Source organism: Diabrotica virgifera, chromosome 8 (assembly GCF_917563875.1).
Source record: "Diabrotica virgifera virgifera chromosome 8, PGI_DIABVI_V3a".
NCBI classification, from domain to species: domain Eukaryota; kingdom Metazoa; phylum Arthropoda; class Insecta; order Coleoptera; family Chrysomelidae; genus Diabrotica; species Diabrotica virgifera.
This window is the reverse complement of record NC_065450.1, coordinates 175897346-175921142: the sequence shown is the minus strand read 5'-3', so window position 1 is coordinate 175921142 and position 23797 is coordinate 175897346. Positions and strand designations below refer to the sequence as shown.

Genomic DNA, 23797 nt, shown 5'->3' with positions numbered 1-23797 from the left:
CTTGTACGTTTCTAGGAGGTGGCAAACGCTGTTGTAGTCTTCTGCCAATTATGTCCCACAAATGTTCTATCCGGTTAAGATCTGACTGTGCGAAGGCCAATTCAAGATTTACCTGTTGTAAATATTCGGTTACAGTTCGTTAACGTGAGGTCTTGCATTATCGTGCATTCGCAAAAAATTGTTACCAATCTAAGGAGCCGATAGCATGGTAGCTAATTTCTTCTCTATGTAAGATCACTGCTTGAACACACTCGTCGCGGGTCAAATTTCTTGTAGCGCTTTCCATTTCCACCAAACAACAAAAAAAAATATGGACTTAATTGAAACTTTAATAAATCTTCACAACAAACCAGACACTTTTTGACTGTTAACAATTTGACATACATTATATTGTTAATTTCTCATAGCCTACTTTAGACTTTTTTTATTAAACTAAGCAGAAAATGAGGATTTATTGATGAAAACATGGCTATATGTTAACGTACCTAACTTTTTCATTATCCAACATAAGCCAATGAATCAAAAAATAAAATGTTAATAAAGCCTAAGGGTGCGAACATGCCGAAGATACATAGATGAGCGCGGTGTAGGTCGCGATCGCGGTTGAGGTTACATCGATGACACATCGAGTGACACATCCTTGGTATGTGCGATCTCATAAGAAAATGAAGGTTTGTTTTGACATCAATGTAGCGACCGCGATCGCGACTTACACCGCGCACATCCATGTATCTTCGGCATGTTCGTACCCTAAGGCTACAATTGAGTTTTAATTTAAATATTTTATATATGCTAGAATATTCCACAGGGTGTTCCAAACTTTAAGGAAAAAACACTATGATTGTTTCACCCGGTAAAAAAATGACATTTACCTGTCTATTAGCAAAAATATTATTATGTACATCGATTTTCTTAAATAATAATAAGGCTATAAAATACTGAAAAAATCACTCAAATCGAACAACAGGTTTAGGAAATTCGAGACATCTAACGTGTATAATTCATCGAGATTTTTAGTTATTTGAGCCCTAACAACTAAATGTTCGAACAAACGAAAATTTATTGAAAAAGTTCATCTTCACAACCTTGCTTGAATTAAATAACGAGATCAATAATAAATTAAAGTCTATCATTATTAATAAAATATTGAAATGGTGGTTTCTATAAACTTTGAATTGCAGTGTTGACGAAAATATTGAATAATATCGTGGTAACTAAACGTTCGAGCAATTCAAGCATTTCTTTTGGGGCAATCTTTATGGAATGCCTCATAATTTTTACTTCTAATAACCCGTTTTCGAAAGTCACTCACGCAAACGTTCTTGCTTAATTAACCCTTAAACGCCCAACGTTTTTTAGGTTCCATGTACGCTCAAGGGTGGGTAAAAAATGTCCACCTCGAAAATAGCTAATATATTTATTGAGAGTTGTTGGAAATGGATTAAACTTAAGGCTATGGGTACATAATTCGCAAATATTTTACCTGTATTACGTGTAACGTTACGTGTACTTTTTCTGTCTTTACACGGCAAATTACGTGTAGTAAAATTCACATTGGTATGGATATGTAAATATTACTAGAATGTCATTCACTTGAAAATGTCATCATTAATTTAAAGAGATGGGGTTTGAATGTTCTTGAATAGCTGTTATTTTTATAATTGCAAATTACTAATTCAGTTAATAAATGTGATAATTTTTTCACTAACTATGTATTCAGTGATTGTAATAACTTATTTGTACAACAAAAACTAATACTCAATCGAGAAAAGAGGAAAAGTGTTAAAGTGATTTTTTAATAATATATTGTTATGGAACGCTTACAATTTTGAACATCTTTAACAACAAAATACTTGGATCACAGAATATTATTCTGATGTATTCTCTGCTTGGATCATCCACAAATAATACACAATAAATAACTTTTTATTAAGTTCACGTCTTAAATCAATTATTTATCAAATACACTATATATCAATAATATTTAATCAATAACTCAAAATATTCCCGATACAATGTCAAATATTTAAAATTGTCACTGATTGTCAGTGTCTGACTGACAATATATGCTGACAATATTATATTCGGCTGAGTGCGTTGTAAGACAAAGATAGATTTGGAAAATATTACCACGGCATTGTGTTCATTTTTTTCGAATCCTGAAAAAACCAATAAATATTTTTGGAAAATTTAAACGCAGAATGAAAGACTAAATTATTACCGAGGGCCGAAAGTCCCTTAGAATAAATAAAAAGTTTATTTTGAATGAGATATTTGAAATTAAAAATCACACTAAATTTTCTCTTAGTTTTTCACCCCTGTAACTTAATGAAATAAACGTTATAGAAGTTCTCAGGGACTTTCGGCCCTCGCTAATAACGTAATCTTTCATTCTGCGTTTAAATTTTTTAAAAATACTTATTCGTTTTCTCAGGATTCGAAAAAAATGAATCCCCATTTGAATAGCATTGCAGCCGAAAATACGTACCGATCCTCTTAAGAATCTTATGCTTAATAAACATAACATCTAAAATATTAATATAAACAATTTACAAACCATACAACAAAATTACAATGTACATCAAAATTAACATACCAGTAAAAGCCAGTAATTCAGATTTGTCGATTTTCTCCACATTCTTTCTTTCAGCCTTCTCATTGGCGGATTATTATGTCGATTATGTAATTATACGTCGATAATTATATGCATTATGTTCCTACCAACGAGAAATTATATAGAAACCTTTAGTAACAAGTTTTACCAAGGGTGTACTTTTATGCCCACCCATATTTAACTCAAGATAATACTTTTATTTTCAAAAATATCGGTAGAACCAATTTAACATTCGATAAAAGGCTGTCTTTTTAACAATAAATAATTTTTGGAAAATTTTTAAACACTTAATAAATAATCAAGTATATTCAAATGGGAAATAAGCCACAATTTTACCTAAAAATGATTTTATTAACGTTTCGACGTATTTTGACAACGACACCCGACTTGGGCGTCGAAACGTTAATAAAATCATTTTTAGGTAAAATTGTGGCTTATTTCCCATTTGAATATACTTGATTATAAAAATGCCACAAGAAAATAGCTTCAGAACAACTTAATAAATATGTTACAATAGAATACACATTAGGTGGACATTTTTTACCCACCCTTGGGCGTTTAAGGGTTAAGGCGATTTGTCTTTTGCCTCGTAGTTAGCAGAGGTTTTTCTTTCGCCTAAAACGTTTAGAATAATGAAAACATTACGCATTCAATAAAAAATTACGGTTCAACCTCATAAAAGCAGTCCTAATTTGTCTACCCATTTCTTGGAGATCTCCCTTGATACATCATTTTTCTTGTTTCTGCGTTTCATTGTGCTGTGATAGCTCGTAAAGTGTTGTGACGGTCACAATATCGCTGCAATAATATTTTTGCTAAACAGGTTAATATTGTCATTGTATTCCGAGTGTACCAATCTACCTATTTTTTTCTCTCAAAATTCGCAACACCCTGTGGAATATTCTAGCATTTATAAAATACTGAAATTAAAAACTAATATAGTCTCAGGTTTTCTTAACATTTTGTTTTTTGATTCATTCGCTTATGTTGGATAATAAAAAATTTAGGTACTTTAACAACTAGACATGTTCTTCATCAATATATTCTCACTTTCTGCTCAGTTTAATAAACAGGCCTAAACTAGGCTATTAGAAATTAACAATTTGATAAATGTCAAATTGTTAACACTCAAAAGTGTCTGATTTGTTGTGAAAATTAGTAGATTTACTATTTAAAGTTTCAATTAAGTCCGTATTTTTTTTGTTGTTGGGTGGAAATGGAATGTGCTACAAGGAATTTCATCCGCGATGAGTGCGTTCAAGCGGTGACCTTACATAGCTAAGGACTTAGCAACAATGCTATCGGTCGGAGATTGGGAGTTTCACATACATTAAATTACCGTATTGTTCAATGCTTTAGAGCAGTGGTTCCAAATCTTTTATGTATGGCGACCCACCTTATTCGCGACCCATACCACACCCATTATGATACATATATGTACGTTATACAGCTACTGTAAGAGCCACGCCGCGACCCACCTGAAATCTGCCCGCGACCCACCGGTTGGGAAACGCTGCTTTAGAGAAATGAATGACTACAGCAGACGTCCCGGACAGTGTGGATCTCGAGTTACTACGGTCGTTCAAGATCGTTTTACCTATGTGCTTTAAGATCAAACAGTAGCGATCAACAGGTAGCAACAAAGGCGTTCCAAGATTACGGCTCTAATTTTAAATATTTTGTCGAGATATTTGGCACACATATTCGTAGTATAATAAAGAATGGCGGTACAGAGCCCAATTTCAGAAATATGTTAGTATGTGGAAATTACTGTATAACTAAATAAAATGTTGAAAAAAGGAGCCTGTACCGCCATTAAGAAAGACAAAAAAATACACTTTCTTCAAATAAACTTTTTTATCCCGTGCCTAGATTTTGTGTCACAATGGAACTACTAAAAATCGATTTTTTTATAACAAGAAATCGAACGTCACTGACTTGGCAACATTTCGCGCGCATATGTGTATAAAAATTACAGTGATGTGGGAGGAAGGGGATGCGGCATACGGTGAAGTAGATGGGCTCGGTTTCACTCGCAAAAACGCTCCATCCAATATGGCGGAACAACTCTTTGGTAGTATGTAATTCTGCTCTATATAAAATATATACATAATTATAAAATTATATTATATTATATAAATATATAAATAATTAATAATTTTAATAACTAATTAATAACATATTCCATATATAACGTATAAAAAGTAGCACAAAAGTGTCAAATCAAGTGGTCCCATTTAGTAAATACAAAATCATGCCTTATGTCATATCCCCTCTCTCCCATATCACTGAAAACTTATTGTTTTTGATAGTATAAACGTCACTGTCAGTGTCGAATTACCGACGCACTGTTGCCTCACTTTTGATAGTTCGCAGAACTTTCGCAATCTTGGACCGCATTTGTTGCTACCTGTTGATCGCTACTGTGTGCTCTTAAGAGAACGATTTACCTCGTCAAGGAATCTTTTAACGGACCTTAGTGAAGTTCATAATATCCAACCCAGCATTGATACCGTGAGGAAACGTCTTATATAACATCATCATCATCTTGGTGCTACAGCCCTTAGAGGGCCTCGACCTTCTCAAGCTTCCTACGCCATTCTGTTCTGTCCCTTGCTTGCATTTTCCAGTTGCCGACTCCGATCTTCTCGGCATCTTGTGTTACCCCGTCCATCCACCTCAGCTTTGGTCTACCCCGTCTTCTCATTCCCACGGGTTGCGCTGTTAGAATCTTTTTTATCATGTTCGATTCAGGGGCCCGGGCCACATGTCCTGCCCACTGTAGGCGGTTTCGCTTAATTATAGTGATAATATCTTTTCCACCAAACGTATGCTTGTAGATATTCTGCAGTTCAAAGTTATATCTACGTCTCCATATTCCGTTCTCACAAACCGCTCCGAATATCTTGCGTAGCACCTTTCTTTCAAAAATCGATAGAGCGGATTCATCTGTTTTAGTTAGCGTCCAAGCCTCTTATCCATATATGAGAACGGGGACTATCAATGTTCTATACAGCCTTATACGAGTTTTTTGAGACAGACGTTTGTTAGCTAAGTACTTTGATAGACTATGATAACACCTGTTTGCAATTATTATTCGTCTTTTTATTTCCCCTGATGTGTTATTATTGGGGTTAACCGATGTCCCTAGATATATGAACTCTTATATAACATGACTTGCATATTCGAAGATCAGCTACAGGTCCAACTGCAACCCACCGCAGAGCTAGATTGCAATTTGCCAGAGCACAGGTAAACTGGAATAATGACGACTGGGAAAACATTCTATTTACAGATGAATCCAGATTTTGCCTCTGTAGTTCCGATCGACATTTAAGAGTAATCCGAGACCAAATGAGTGTTATGCCCGGTCCAACATACAGAACGACTTTATTTAATGGATGGTCTATAATGGTTTGGGGAGGAATTTTTTTAACAGCACGGACAGATCTTGTTCCTTTATGTGGCAGTTCTTTAAACAGTGAAAGGTACACAACAGATATTTGACAATTTAACAAATTAACATTTTGACATTTATCAAATTGTTAATTTCTCATAGCCTACTTTAGGCTTGTTTATTAAAGTAAGCAGAAAATGAAGATATATTGATGGAAAACATGGCTAGCAGTTGTTAAAGTATGTAACTTATAATTTAACATAAGTGAATGAATCAAAAAACAAAATGTTAAAAAATCCTGAGGCTATAGTTGGGTTTTAATGGTTTTAATTTCAGTATTTTATAAATGCTAAAATATTCTACAGGGTGTTGCGAACTTCGAGAAAAAAAACATAGTTTGATTGGTACACCCGGTATACAATGACAATTTACCTGTCTAGCAACAACATTATTACAGCAATATTCTTAAAGAATAAGACTACAACATATTAAAAAAATCACTCAAATCGGACAAGAGCTTTAGGTAATTCCAGACATAAAAAATGTCCCAATTTTAAGATGGTGCGTTAATTTCTTGGAGAAGTGTATTTTTTGGTTGTATCATACTCATTCCATTATTTCACCAGTTTGCATACCGATATTATTAGTATATATTGTTATGCTCTACTGTATCTCTTTTATTAGGTTGATTAGCAAATTCTTAATTTAATTAATTACTCAATTATTTTAATTTCTGCCTATGTAAAAACAAAACCAAATTCAAATTAAATTTTCTAATAAACTTTATTCTCATGGCTAATTTTGTATTGGATGCAATACCTTTGATTTGTGGCTTCTAGTATCCCTAGTTGCTTACTCCTTCCAGGATAAAACAGGGAAATTACACATTCAGTATCATATAAATGTAATCTATTATTTATTTATCCAATATGCTGTATAAATAAGATTTGAAAAAAAATACTAGAATCTAAATTTGTTGCAACAATTTCTTACTTAATAAATCAAGTTTTAATTCTGATGTCTCCTTGTTTTAACAAAAAAAAATTATTTAAACAAATTATTGTTTATTCATACTAAATTTAATAAAATTTACTTTTCTCCTTTTGAATTGATTACTTAAAGTTGGAATGACTAACTGAGTTATAGAACTGTTCAATACAAAAAATGAGCATATATGGTGTGGATATAAACAAGCTCTCTCCGTTTCGACAAATGATTTGACTAACCTTTTTGTTTCTTCACTCTTTCTTTTCCCAGATTGCGTTGTCCTTGATTCTCCCACACGTACTCTTTTGATATTGCGAAAGGTCCCTCTCGTCCAAACTGCTCCAAAAACAAACAAAACCAGGACTCGTTCGAATTCTCCACTCAGTTTTCTCCTTGCTCGATATCTTGTGCAAATAGGTACCAATCAGCTACCCGTTCTAGACAGAACAAAGGAATCTTCCTCGGACACAGGAAAATTTTACTTCTCAACCGGTCAACAATTTCGTTTTAACTTGATTCTGCTCGCAAATGCCGATTTCACCACTTTACACTGACTTCTCACTTTTCAAAAACTGGACTGCTCTCTTTCGGTATTCATCACACAGTGTTTATCTTTTCTCTCTGAAATTCCGACTCCACATTCTCATCCCTTCCATCGATCTTTCTCTACCAATCAAAAACAACCTCTCTACCCAAAACATCCATACTATCCTTTCCTAAGAAAACCAACTTAATTTGTATCCAACTTTCCATTTTGTTAAAATTCTAAGAGACATCAAATTACTATCGTTTTTTCAAAAAACTAAACAAAAGGCCTTACATTCTAAACTCAATAAAATTTGTTTATCGTTTAAACTTTCCACGAATTATTTACAAAAATCCTATTGATGTTCACAAAACGAAATAACATGCACTTTCCAATATTTTCGAACCATTGTCTTTAAATCCTTTCAAAAAACCCATTAACGAAAACCACATTAACGATTTCACCTTCCCCGAAAAAGCACTGTTTATTAACTAAATTAGACTCTATACAATTTTTTGTCATATACAGGGTGAAGAAAATCTACGATCTCGTGGTCCCTGATATAAAATTATTTTCTGAATTTATCCAAAAAAAAACCATTCTACAACAATATATTTTTCTCTTGTTTCAGTTTGCTGGTCTGGACTTGCAGAGTCGCAGCTCGAACAGCAGCGGCCGTTACGTGCCCCCACACTTGCGTAATAAACAAAGTCAACAACAGTCGCCATCTACCGACAACTTCGATAAGGATCGTTACGACAATAGAGATCGTTTCGACAACAGGGACAGAGACAGAGATCGCGGAGCGCCAGATTCAAGAGATAGAGGCGGCAGCCGAGGAAGCAACAGAGGCTTCGGCGGTGGCAGCGGCAGGGACAATAGAGATAGTAGAGAAAACAGAGATAGTAGAGATAGTAGGGACAGCAGATCTGGAGATTTCTCCAGTTTTAATACAAGAAATAGAAGAGATTATCAAAATGGAGAATCTTTTGAAAGGTATGGATTAGAGTATTAACGATTTAAACTAAAGACAGAGGCATCTGTCCTTATTTGCAACTGCTATACTAAATGAAACAAATTGTTTTAGAACATACAGTAAGCGCCACGCTAGTAGACACACGTGTACCTAATTTCTAGGAGTGGGCTAATCCGGACCGTTTTCACCTATGACTTTTATGTCTGTCATGTCATGTGACTCTCATGAAACTCTTTGAAATAATTGTGTTTACATACAAAAAATACATTAATAATTAATACTGTTGTTACTCTTCTTTAAAAAAAAAACTTTATTTAAACACCAAAAATATTACAATACTTTATAACTTTTACAACTTTAATAATACAATGACAACTATAAACTTCAAATACAGCTGTTCTATAATCTGTCAACTTTCTATGTTTATATTGGTTTCTACAAATACATTAGACTGTAATATATACAACTCTTGACATTTCCCATTAATTTTGATGAAGCAAACGATATAGCGCCACCTAGTGGTCTGCGTTGTTAACCACAAACTATGAATAACTGAAGATCTGTCTGTTAATCCATATTAATATTATTAACCTAAGTTTTTGCTTTGTGTTTAACGTTTATTATATATGTATTTTGAAAAAAAAAATAGATTTTGTAAATCTGCTATTACTAAATTAACTTAACCCTCTAACCAGTAAGTCATCCCTGAGGATGACATTGCATTAATTCAAATAATTTAACAAGTAACATCTTGTGTAGATCAAACCGTTTAGGCGTCTTTTAGAATGTTTCAAAGTAACACCAAATACATTAGACGATAATACATACAACTCTTGATATTTCCCATTAATTTTGTGGAAGCAAACAAAATATCGCCATCTAGTGGTATGGGTTGTAACCACAAACGATGCATTTAAAAGAAAGGTATTTTTATAGGATTAAATCAAAATACAAATTTAGTTGTGAGCTATTTTCTTTAATTTTATATTCTTACTTTTTAATTTACATAATTTTTCCTTTTTACTATCGTTAATTTTATAACACAATTTACCAAGATTAGCTAATTAATTATCCAAAAATTAACAAAATTAAATTTGTATGTTTACGTTGAGAAAACGTAGTTCAACTCTTGCCGACAGAGGCGCTAGTGGCAACGTGCTTCCAGTTTTCTGTGGGAATTGGATGTATTATCGTCTAATGTATTTAGTAATACATTCTTGCCCGTTTGAAAATTGTATGATGCGTCATTGTCATTCAAAATTTATTACCAGTAGAGTAAATACAAACAAGCAGTGAGTAGACACATTATTGCTTCCTATTACAAACAAATAAAAAATTGTAAACAGTATTCCTAAGTATCGAATTGCAGTAGGAATTTTTGTGGTAAGTATATAAATACATATATTTTACTAATTTATTTTTCTTCATTAAAAAAAGATTGTCTGAGTACAATGAATTTGAAAGACAAAAGAAGTACAATTTTTTAGATATGTCTGAAAAAGACAACAGGAGTTTATGGACTGTATTGAAAGTTCTGAGGAAGAAGATGAGGTTAATTTCGACGATGATGATGACATTGCAGATCCAGAATCAGACTCAAGACTAGGAATCCAATGATTCGGACGTTTTATCATCTGATGGACATGGCCGCAACAAATGCATACATTCTGTATCATCGAGTCCATGCTGATAAATCTCCTAATAGTGATGAACCAAAAGATAAATTATACCAATTACCTCAATTTCGTGAACAGATAGCTGTTGGTCTTGTGGTTTATAAACAAAGACGTGCTGTTGGTTGACCATCATCTCAGTCCGCACATCATGGTACTAGTAGTGTTGGTTAAAAGCTAAACATCCTGTTTTCGATGTCAGATACGACAACTACGACCATTTTCCAATATTACTAAGTACATCAGGAGGAAGAGAGAAATGTAAATATTGCGAAGACTCAGTAACCCAATGTGTGCGACAAAAAGTGTGACCTACATTTGTGTTGATCTAGCTCAAAAAATTGTTTCTACGATTATCATCATAAATAATGTACTTTCCTCGTCTGTTATTCCCTTCCAATAAAAATACATTTAACGAAGTATCATTTGTTTTATTTAACTTAAACCGTTATGTCGTCCTTGAGGACGTCTAACGTTTTTTTTTACCTGACGAATCAATCAATAGAAAATTTTTTAAGGAAACATATATTCATCATTATTATAGCAAGATTAACTAAAAACAAAAGTTCCTACATGCAAATATGCAATATTTCAGATTTACCGGTTAGAGCAGTGTTTCCCAACCTTTTTGTGCCATGCCCCACTTTAGCCATTCCAAAAAATTTTATGATCCCCCCCCCCCCCCCAAATGTAACATACATATTAATTTTGAATATTACAAAATTATATTGGTCCCCTAGAAAACGATAGGTTTTAGGAAGAAATCACTAGGAAATTGTTATGGATTTTCAAAACATATAATGAAAAACTCAAATTAAGATTCCAAATAATTTTAATATGTAGTATATATTTTTCTATATTAATTTATTATTTTAATTTAGTTTGATCCTTGCTCTTGATTCTTCCTGGACAGAGATTTTATATTAGTTTCCAATTTGGTTAGCTTCAGTCTCAAGTGTCCACGTTGAGTTATATGGTTATATCCAGCCGATTTATTTTTTAACAGTAAATCATTTACATCACTAAATCCACATTCGGCTCAAAATATGAAGATGAAAACGGTAGTAATAATTTTCTTGCACATTTGGTTGAATTTGGGTATTTGATTTCTGTTTTCCCACAAAACCATGCCACCGCTCATTTTATATTAAATAAAGTTTTAACTCATTTCATCATTTTGCGATTCTACGAGTTCTTCTCGATACTGCGTATTTGATATATCAGACAAGTCCACTAACATTCTCTGCATCATCCATGTTGGAATATCAATTTGTTTTAAATCAGAAAATCTATCTTTTAAATCAGCCGATAGAATATTCAGATGATTGCCAATAAGAAGTAAAGCGCTATCAGTTTCTTCACATTTTTGGAGCCAATGAGATGGTTCAAAGTTTGTGTAGTTATTATGTTTCTGACAACTCAACATGAGTAATGAAACCAAATAATATCTTCGCTTTTGCTTCTACAAGAATTTTATTTGTTCCTTGAAGTTGCTTATTTAATATATTTAGTTTTTCAAAGATTTCAGCTTAATAACTCACAAACAATTTTCCATCTATTAACAGACACTTAATTTCAGGTGTGGCGCTTAAAAAATCGCTAATAATAGACAGTTCCATAAATATTTTCAAGTAGTTCCCTTCAGATAGCAATCTTACTTCAGTATGAAGTAAAAGTCTCACGTGGTCTTCATTTTGTTCTTCACAAAATAACTTGAAGAGACGCTCATATTTGGCATTAGATTTAATAGCATTAACACACTTTCTTAGGGAATGTATACTTCATATAGAACAGGAGAGATGTTTAACATTTTTGTGCATAACACAATGTACAAGAATCACTTATGGATTCGCATCTTTTATCAATTTTAAGAAAGCATTTCGTTTGCCGTCACATTAGGAGCGCCATCAGCAGCACAAGATGTTAAATTTTTCGTTATTGTGCTTTTACAGAACAACATTTCTTTAGCAAAATGCCCTATATCCATGCATCTCACCTAAGTTACCAATACTGCTTCATTATCTCAAAGTTGATTCATTCATTTGCACAAGAAATTTCTTGTTTTCAGCTTTTCAACCAACAAGTTGTTTATCGGTATCTTCACCCATTTCGTCTATTCTTCTGCTAACAGTTTTGTTACTGAGTGGCATAGCTTTTACATTTTTGTCATCCTTTTCAAGAAACGTTTTAAGAAATGCTGATATTGACGGTTTTATTCTCTCCTGTAGTATGGTTTTTTCCAGTTTTGGCGATGAATAAAAATATTTGACTAGGCTCAAGGATAAGATTATTAGATGAAGTATGAGGAGTACCCAAATAGAAACTTATGTTTTTCACAGAAATTTGGCATTACATTTAAATGGCCCATAGCGAAAAGGTAAACTCGTGTCGAGCCCATATTCGAATTGCCCCCCTTAACAATCAAATTGCCCCCTGTGGGGCGTGGGCCCCACGTTGGGAAACACAATAATCCATTTGAAATAGACAACCCGGTTTTTATGAAAAATGTCAGTGTCAAAAACTATTACTGTGAGATAAAATTAAAACGTTGTTACTACCAAAATATTAGTAATTTTTTATATATTTTATGTTTTGTGATACTGTTAAAAATTTAATGGACTAACCTCATGTTGTAAGTTTTTATGCTTCTTTTATACAATGTTTTTTCCTGTTAATACCATTGTATTTACTGAAAAAAATACTTAAAATTTATTTTAGACTTTATGAAACAAATAAATAAAACATTTTTTGTAAAAGTACAAATACAGTTTAGAAAAATTAGCTCGTTATCCAAAAATTAATAAAATTAAATTTGAATGTTTACGTCAAATTTTACGTTGTCAAAACATAGTCCAATTCAAGCCGGCAGAAGCGCTAGTGGCAACGTGCTTCCAGATTTTTGTGGGAGTTGGATGTATTAGAGTCTAATGTATTTGGTTTCTATACATTTTCTGACGTTCTAGACGTCACTAGACATATAAGTAAACAGTGCAACAAGTGAAAGGTCCAGGACTATACATATTACTTCAATGGACCCGTGTGTCTAGTATCGTGGCGGTTACTGTATATGATCTACTTTGGTATAAGTTAACGATCTGAATAATTTTAATTAAGGTTTCGCTTACTTCTCTGTTTTCCGGTTTGTATGATCGGATAGCTCAATATGTAGTTCTTTGCTAATATAAATTACATAGGCTGAAAAAATTTGATTAATATTGGACACAGAGATCAAAATATATAGTCCGTCCGCTATAACTTTACCCATGCGGTACGATTCATTTTCAATCAAATTAAGTCAAAACATAAATTGAAACGAACGTCGATGTGTATATACATTTTGTATACTGTATACTATATACTACACACATCGGCGTACGTTTCACTTTCTGTTTTGACTTAATTTGATTGAAAAGAAATCGTACAGCATGGGAAAAGTTATAGCGGACGGACTATACCTATCAGAAGGTTTTTCGTGCACTGAATCTTGAATCTTAGCTCTGGTTTCTGAGACACCTAACTTAAGCAAAAATAGCGGGTTTTTGAGGTTATGTAGCACTGTAATATAATTTTTCTCCCAGAAACTGCTATAATTGTCTTGTATAATTGAAAGTATGACTTAAGGGCCGATTTCCCAACAACAAATACATTGAAATTACAATTGAATGTAAATAACAACGTTAAATGTAGATCAGTTGCTTTAATTTTCCTATATTCTTTCTTAAACGACCACTCCTCTTTAGCGACCAGCTTTGGTTCCTCGAGAGTGGTCGCTATTGGAATGTTTTACTGTAACATAATCTATTTCGACAGGAATGAATGGGGTAGTAGCCGCAATAACGACAGGGACCGGGACCGTAACGCCGACGTTCAACCACGCAACGATCGCTGGCAGGAGCCGGAACGTCCTGCGAGGGGTAGCGAGAGCAGAGACGGTGGTAGCGGAGGACGATGGAACGACAACGGAGGCGGCGGTGGTCGCTGGAGCGAAAACCGCCGCAACGTCTCGTCCGAAAACGATTGGACTGTCCCTCTATCCAGGGACGAACGTGTTGAGCAAGAGCTCTTCGGTACTGGGAACACCGGAATCAACTTCAGCAAATACGAAGATATACCGGTGGAGGCGACGGGAGACAAAGTGCCGCGTCACATTACATCTGTAAGTATATATTTTATATTCTACATTTTGACATTACTAATCAACTCTATTTAATTAAATAACTGTACATAATTTTGCCTAGTGTTCTATCCCATGTTTGCCGTGGTCTACCTTTCTTCTATCTTCTTTGCGTTTTTGCCTGCCAAATTTCTTTCACCGGTTTTGTCTGATCCATTCTATGAAGATGGCCCCACCAACTGAGTTGCCTTCTCTCTATAAATTCTAACGTTGACTCAATTTCCAAATCTTCTCTTATTTGAGTATTCCGTAGTCTATCTCTTTTGGTAACTCCTCGAACTCGTCTAAGGTATTTTATTTCTACTGCCTGCATTTTACTCTTTTGTCGTTCTGTTAGTACCCATGATTCGCAACCAAAGGTTAATACAGGTCTCTATGTATATTGACTTGAACACATTAATTTTTGTTTTTCGTGTTATTTCTTTTTTATTTATGAATTTATTGCTCATTGCATGGTATAGGTTCATTATTTTTTGGATTCTATTATTAATTTCTGTTTCCTGTCTTCCGTTGTCTTCTAATTCTACTCCTGAGTATTGGAATGTTCGTGCTTGTTCTATATTTACTTCTTCTATTTTTATGTTTATCTTTTCTTCTTCTTCCTTTTTCCCCATGACCATAACTTTTATTTTATTTTTATTAATTGTTATTCCATATTTTTTTAGTGTTTCATTCCATATTTCTATATTTCTTTGTAGTTAGTTTCTCATTTTCGGCCAATATGACGACGTCATCGGCGAATGCTCCTTCTGAAATGTCTACTCTTCTTAAATTTCTATAACCCACATGCATTTTTTTCACTTTTACTTTACATTCTTTAATTATCTCATCCATGTAAATTATAAACAGTGTTTGACTTAATCCTCCTCCTTGTCTCAATCCCTCGTCGTAGTAAATGGTTTTGATGTTCTGTTTTGGCTGATGATATAATTCACATTGTTGTTGTAAATGTTCTTAATTACCCTTATCATTTTGTTACTTATATAGGTCTGGATCCCGCGTATGAAAAAAAAGTTGATTAATAGCAAGCTGAAAATTTGTTAATAGCTTACGGGTGTCTAGTCGGATAAACTTTGATATATGGGAACACTGGAACGGGGGCAGTTTTAATTAACAGGTTAAAAATTTGGAACGGTCAGACCACGAAAACGGCACATTTATTTTGTCCGACAGAACAGACTTAAACTCTCCGAACAGAGATTAAACTCTTATGCAAAAATCAGACTGCTATTTATCACCTGTCATAATTCCTGTCATTTGACATATTCTACATGTTCCACTCATTAAAACGCCTATTTGGTGATAAATAGCAGTCTGATTTTTGCATGGGAGTTTAATCTCTGTTCGGAGAGTTTAAGTCTGTTCTGTCGGACAAAATACATGTGCCGTTTTCGTGGTCTGACCGTTCCAAATTTTTAACCTGTTCCACAATTAAAACTTCCCCTGTTCCAGTGTTCCCATACATCAAAGTTTGTCCAACTAGACACCCTTAAGCTATTAACAAATTTTCAGCATGCTATTAATCAACTTTTTTTCATACGCTGGATAGACCTAATACCTCTCTTCTCTATTTCCCATAATTTTTGCCTTGGTACCGTGTCAAAAACCTTTTTAAGGTATATGTAAGCCATATACATGTTTTTCTCCTGTTGCTGATATTTGTCTATTATTTGCTTGATTGTAAATATATGATCCTTAGTATGTTCTTTAACGGTAAAATATTGCAAAATCTCTAAATTTTAAACAACCGCTTAGATTGACATGAAATTCGGCAGACACATAGCTAATAAGTCAAAGAAAAAAAGTGATATTGTGCCGATATGTGCTTTTGCCCTGGGGTGAGTTTCACCCCTTCTCAGGGGCGAAAAAATATATGTCCAAAATAAGTTCGGAATTAGATAAACTGACTAATTCTCAGCAACTTTTGTTCTATAGAGTTTCTTCACCAAGTCAATACTTTTCGAGTTATTTTCGAGTGAATGTTAATTTTTCAACAAAATAACCACGTTTTTAGACGGTTTTTCGCAAATAACTCAAAAAGTATTTTGTCGAAAAAAATATTCTTAATAAAAACATAATTTATAAAAAAGTGAAAAAAACGGTGCATATATGAAGTGTGTAGACCCAGTAGAAGCAAAGTTGTAGCTAATGAAAAGTAGGTTCTTATTCGTCAAATTCCAAATCGAATATTTCATCGAGAAATATCCAAAAAACGGAACACTTTTTGGGGAACACTCATTACAACTTTTTTAAAGTGTTTAAAAAAAGGTTTATTGTCGTTTTTTAAAAAAACTTCTAACATTAAAAGTAAGTGAGTTACGCTCAAAATATTGTTGGTCCCTTTTATTTTTTGGTAAAAAGAATCGCGATTAGCATCCCAAATAAAATTAATCGTTACAGTATTTCTCATGATCATCTTTCAGTGCGTCACAGTTTTTCGATTTCTTTCTAACGCATTAAATTGTATGTGACAGAAAAAAGGCACGTCGGTGATTACATTTCGTCGGTGACATTTTTATAACATTTCTTCTAGTTATTCTAGGTGTCGATAGATGGCGCCATAATAAAAAAAATAATTTTTTTTTTAATTAGATCATAATATTACAAATATAATCTGTATAATTTATAAGACTATACAAATCAAAGAAAATACCATTTTATAAATGCAAGAAACACATTTGATTTGTTTTTATTTCAAATTGAAAATAAAATGTGACAACTGTCAGATTTAACAAAAATGTCATGTTAGAATAATGGCTCCAATCAGAATCCTGCAAGCGAATCTCCAGCATAGTAAGTCAGCTTCGGCAGAACTTACTGTCGCCATGAGAAGGTTCGATGTAGCCTTGATACAAGAACCCTGGGTTTACAAGGGCAAAATAAGAGGTCTATCGGGTATTGGTGGAGAGCTTATATATAGCCGATCTGCCGATGTCCCGAGAACTTGCATAATAGTCAAACGAAACATCAAAACACTGCCGTTGATAAATCACTGTTCCAGGGATTTAACCACGGTAAAGATGAAGATCATAGATGGAGGAGGGGTGAAGCAGATAGTTTTCGGATCAGCATACCTCCCATATGATGATCCCGAACAATCACCATCAAGGGAATTGGAGCAGCTAGTGAGAGATTGCAGGAAAAATGGATTGCAATTGATCATTGGCTGTGATGCGAATGCGCACCATCTGACTTGGGGCAGTACAAACACCAATGCAAGAGGTGAGTCAGTACTACAGTTTATAATGCAACCTAATTTAGACCTATTAAACGTAGGAAACAAACCAACCTTCGTGACTTCACGACGGAAGGAGGTGATTGATATAACAGTTTGCACGACTAACGTGGCTAGAACTGTGAAAAACTGGCATGTGTCAGATGAGGTGTCCTTTTCAGACCATCGACACATTTGTTTTGAAATGACAGGCAATGAGCTTATCAAGGAAACTTATCGTAATCCTCGTAAAACAAACTGGGAAGCATATCAAGCAGACATAGAATATAGCTTAGGCAGGATTAACGGGAAGATAAGGCATACATTGGACCTAGACATGGCTGCCGAACAATTTCAAGAGATTGTCACGTCAGCGTTCGAAGACAACTGTCCGGAGATAGTGAGGAATTCCAACAGGAAAGTTCCCTGGTGGAATCATAATCTTGCAAATCAAAGGACAGAGGTTAGACGAAAATTTAATTTCGCCAAAAGGTCAGGCGAGTGGGGCGATTATCGCAAAGCTCTGACTGACTACAATAAGGAACTGAGAAGGGCAAAAAGAGAATCGTGGAGAAGGCATTGTGAAGAGATAGAAGGGACTTCAGAAATGGCAAGGCTCCATAAAGTTCTCTCAAAGGACCCTTAGATAAATATTCCCTCGCTCCAAAAAGAGTCAGGTGAATACACTCAGAATGGTGAAGACACCCTGAAAGAGCTTTTCAGGGTGCACTTTCCTGAGTCTGAGACAAAACTGATACCACTAGACACATGGCAAACCGGACTGGATATCATGAATTATGGTTCTAGGGAAAACTGGCATGTGGCAAAAGAAGTTATAAACCAGGACAAAATCAAATGGGCAATAAACTCATTCGAGCCATATAAATCACCGGGTCCGGACGGGATTTATCCAATACTTCTACAGAAGGGAAACGACCTTCTTTTCAAAAAATTGTGTAAGATACTGCAGGCTAGTTTAGGGCTGGGGTACATACCAAAAGCATGGAGGCTGATAAGGGTGGCTTTTATACCCAAACCTGGCAAAATCGGACAGGAAAGGGCCAAGTCTCTGCGGCCATTAAGTCTGATGTCATTCGTACTGAAGACCTTAGAAAAACTGCTCGATAGGCATATCAGGGATGGTGTATTGGTTGAAAGTCCGATACATCGGGGACAATATGCATATCGAGCGGGAGTCTCCACAGAAACGGCACTGCACCATCTTGTACAGAGAGTGGAGTACGTTCTAGAAAACCAAGAGGTGATGTTGGGTGCATTTCTCGATATTGAGGGAGCATTTGACAACACCTCCTACGAAGCGATCACAAGGGCGATCCGTCTAAAAGGAATAGACGAAACAAGCTGTAGATGGATAGACTGCATGCTGAGAAGCCGTGTGATATATGCTACGTTGCTAGGGGATACAGTGTCAGCTCAGGTAGCCAGAGGCTGCCCACAGGGGGGAGTCTTATCTCCTCTATTGTGGAATCTGGTCATGGATGGCCTGATAGCTAGACTCGACAACGATAGGCATCACGTCCTGGGCTATGCGGATGACCTAGTCATCTTAGCCCACGGAAAATTTAATGGTACAGTCAGAGATCGAATGCAACAGGCTCTGACCGTTGTTACAGAATGGACTTCAAATGTAGGGCTTAACATCAGTCCTCTAAAGTCCAAAATCATTAAATTTACTAAAAGAAGGAATTCAGAGGAATTGGGTCCTCTAAGTCTAAATGGTGTACATTTAAATCTGGTGAGTGAAGTAAAGTATCTCGGGATAATATTAGACTCAAGACTTACTTGGAATCAGCAGATAGAAAGAATAACGAAGAGAGCGGTATCTACGTTAATGGTAGCCAGACGTACTCATGGAAAAATGTGGGGTTTGAGACCAGACATGGTATATTGGACTTATAACATGGTGGTAAAACCCACAATTACATATGCATCAGTGGTATGGTGGCCAAAAGTGCAGCAAAAAAGTGCCAATCATCAAATTAAGCAAGGTGCAAAGACTTGCTTGTCTCGGGATCACGGGGGCTAGGAGGGGCACACCTACGGCAGCTATGGAGGCACTACTGGATCTCCCTCCTTTACATATAACAATAAGAGGTGAGGCGAGAATGGGCTATTATAGACTGCGAGGAAACCTGAGCAACGTACCAGTTAAATCAGGACATAGTAAAATAACGAATGAAATTAATGATGCCGAATGGATGATGATTTCTGACCATATGACATCAAGATATATGCCTGAAGTACCTTTTCAAGTGGACATTTGCCCACGAGACGAATGGGACAGAGGAAACTCTCGACACAGACTGCAGGGTTGCACCTGGTATACGGACGGGTCTAAAACTGCAGACGGTTCGGGCGCAGGAATATTCTATATTGGTGGAAATTTCAACATTTCTATTCCACTGGGGGAATGTACCTCCGTATTTCAAGCAGAGATTTTTGCAATCTTGCAGTGTGCAAGAGAAAACAACCTGAGGGCATTCGAACTGCAGCGGGTTAACATATGCACAGATAGCCAAGCAGCCATTGGGGCTCTTATAAGCCCTAAGGTGAACTCTAGGCTGGTGTGGGAATGTCGACAAGAACTTGATAGACTGGCACAACATAACAGTGTTATACTGGTATGGGTTCCAGGTCATCGGGGCATATACGGTAGTGATGTTGATTATAGTTACTTTCGAGTAATCAATACAAATCGTTACTTTTGAATAAAGTAATCATTTCAAGTATTCGTTACTTTGATTACTTTGATTACTTTTGTATTGAGTATTTTTCGGTAGATAGATATTTTGTGTAGATATTCGGATATAACAAGTAATCATTTACAGTATTCGTTACTTTGATTACTATGATTACTTTCGTTACTTTTGTATTTGAGTACCGGTAATCGTACCGAGAAGCGTATTTCTCGGTAGATAGGTATTTTTTATAGGTATTCGGATGTAATAAGTAATCATTTACAGTATTCGTTACTTTGATTACTATGATTACTTTTGTATTTGAGTACCGGTAATCATATCGAGAATCGTATTTCTCAGGAGGTAGGTAGGTAGGTAGGTATTTTGTACAGGTATTCGGATATAACAAGTAATCATTTACAGTATTCGTTACTTTGATTACTATGATTACTTTCGTTACTTTTGTATTTGAGTACCGGTAATCATATCGAGAATCGTATTTCTCAGTAGGTAGGTATTTTGTATAGGTATTCCCATATAACAAGTAATCATTTACACTATTCGTTACTTTGATTACTTTTGTATTTGAGTACCGGTAATCATATCGAGAATCGTATTTCTCGGTAGGTAGGTATGTTTTATAGGTATTCCGATATAACAACGACCTTCACCGATCTGTTTAAGGGATAAAAATGATTTGATTACTATGATTACTTTTGTTACTTTTGTATTTGAGTACCGGTAATCATATCGAGAATCGTATTTCTCAGTAGGTAGGTATTTTGTATAGGTATTCAGATATAACAATGACCTTCACCGATCTGTTTAATGGATAAAATGATTATATGTAAAATAGGAGATGATTGAATGCTCGAATAAATGAAATTTATGGAAATAAAAGGCAGATATCACCTAGTTGCTCGATATTTGCCTTTTATTTTCATAAATTTGATATGTAATTTATGATTTTAAAAATTACAAATAACAATAGGGGCGCCTGATATAATTTTGACCAGACTACTTAGTTATCTAATAATTAAAAAATGACTTTGTTTATAAATTCTTATTAAATTTTTTCGGCCCGTGTAGGTATTTATTAGAATTTTAGATTTTTGAATCATTCGAAACAAAAAAGGTGTTTTGTAATTTTTCTCTTGTTGATAATTTTCGAGTTAAACACAAATTAAAACCAAAAAAAAGGAAAATGGCAATTTTTAAGGCTAAAAACATAGTTAAAAAATAACATTTTTGAAATTACGAAGTACCTAAATTGAATTCAAACCTTCTTCTATCAGTTCTCGAAAGGATTTTGGGCTTATTTCATTTAAAAACTTTGTTTTTTAGTTATTAATGCAGTTTTGCAGGTTCGTAACAATTAAAAAAAATATTTTAGAATAAATCTTGCCAAAAATTGAGACCCGATAGAAAAAAGTTTAAGTAATTTGAATTTAGATACTTGATGATTACAACAATAATATATTTTACTTGTGTTTTTGGGTCTTGAAAATCGTCATTTGTGGTTTTTTTTCAGTTTTAAATTGTTTATAGCTCGAAAACGATCAATTTAAAAGAAAAATTACAAAATACCTTTTTTGTTTCAAATGATCCAGAAAATATACAATAATATCTTACCGGGCCGAAAAAATTTTAGTAGAATTTATTAAAAAACGTCATTTTTGATTATTAATTAATTAATGTCTGTACAAAATTATATCGGGCACATTTTGCTTTTTATAATTTTTAACAGAATAAATTCTATATCAAATAATTGTAGATAAACAAGTTTTAAATTAAATTAGGTTTTCTAACAAATGTAAACATATTTTAAGTTTTTTATTTTTATTTAAGCTATTTATAATACAAAAATAAAAACAATAAAATAAAATAATACATATAATACAATACAATAAAATACAATAATACAATTCAATATAATACAATAACATACAATAATAAGAATAATACAATACGATACAGTATGCAGGGGTCGGCAACTTTGGCCCGCGGGCCGCATGCGGCCCTTTGCGCCTTTTTGAAGGCCCGCCAAAGCACCAATATAATTTTAGAAAAAATCAAAAAACTTAGTGTCATGCCGAAATGTGGCCGATGGCAACAATGCGGGCTAACAGAATAATGGGAAGGTGTATTTCACTACAACGACAGTAGATACTTAATGAGTAGATACGTAATACAAGTTATTTTTAATTTGGTAAAATAATTCAGGTCTTATCATAGAAAAAATAAATAAAATGCCACAGAAAAAAAAATTAATGAGAAAAAGTGTGAATTTAATGAAAAGTTAATTAATAAAGAAAAAAATATTTAATTGAAAATGGTTATTCATTTTTAAAAAAATATTTCTTTATATAATTTTATTAAAGCACTATGCTTAATTTGCAAAGAATCTATAAGAGTACCTATTCAAAGAAATTACGTTTGCCTCACCACTACATGAAACACAAAATTGAATGTGATAAATTTGAATCTCAATTCAGACAAAATAAAATTGGCTCTTTACAAAACTCATTAGACGGACAACAAAGCGCTTTTAAAAAATGTAAAGAACACAATTCAGCATTAAGTAATCAAAAAGTCCTTAATATTTCAAAATAGATTGCTTAACATAACAAACCATTTACGGAAGGGTAGTTCATTAAAAAATCTATCAAGGGGAAAGGAACAAAATGCAAAATTTTGACGCCTGCCAAAATTTTCAATGTATTTTAAATATAATAATTTTTTTCGAATCTTGAGAAAACTAATAAGTACCTATTTTTGAAAAATTTAAACGCAGAATGAAAGATTACTTTATTGCCGAGAGCCGAAAGTCCCTTAGAATGAATATAAAGTTTCTTTTGGGTGAGATATTTGAAATTAAAAATCACACCAAATTTTCTCCTTTTTTTTTCGCCCCTGTAACTTATTAAAATAAACATTATAGAAGTTTACAGGGACCTTCGCCTTCGGTAATAACGTAATATTTCATTCTGCGTTTTAATTTTTCAAAAATACTTATTAGTTTTCTCAGGATTCGAAAAAAATGAATCCCATTTAAATAGCATTGAAACCGAAAGTTCGTACCCATCCCCTTAACGCAATTTGACCAAAACAATTTTAAAAATTTGAAGATTTTAAATTGTCTGTACGCAGAGCAGTTCAATGTATTGAAATTATATCAATGTTTATTACAACAACAATGTTTCTTAAATTAAAAGAAAATTGTTCACAATTTAAGTACTTTTCATTGGCACTTACTTAATTAAAGTAACAATATAACTAACACTGCTCAATTGTTGATTGTTTTTGAATTAAAAAAATTGTGTAACAGAAGAACTTGTTACATTAGAAAGTCTCCATCGAAATACAAGAAGTAAAAATATATTTTTACAACTATTAAATTAGTAGATTTTTTCAATCTACTATCTCAAGTGTGGAAAATTAAAAAATAATCCTTTATCCTTTTGTCCATTGTATTTCGATGGTCAAAAAGCACACATATGGTTCCCATAATATGGGACATATGGCTCATTCGTTACA

The 23797-nt window shown here is 33.9% G+C and overlaps 1 protein-coding gene across 1 annotated transcript in view; it reads left to right on the top strand.

The window, feature by feature from the left end:
• The window catches only part of LOC126890515 (ATP-dependent RNA helicase DDX3X-like), a 117553-nt gene that overhangs the window by 34297 nt on the left and 59459 nt on the right, over window positions 1–23797 (top strand). Inside the window, exons 2-3 of the mRNA XM_050659512.1 lie at window positions 8156–8520; window positions 13984–14329. Coding sequence (XP_050515469.1) covers window positions 8156–8520; window positions 13984–14329 — 711 coding nt within the window. The remainder of the gene's footprint in view (window positions 1–8155; window positions 8521–13983; window positions 14330–23797) is intronic.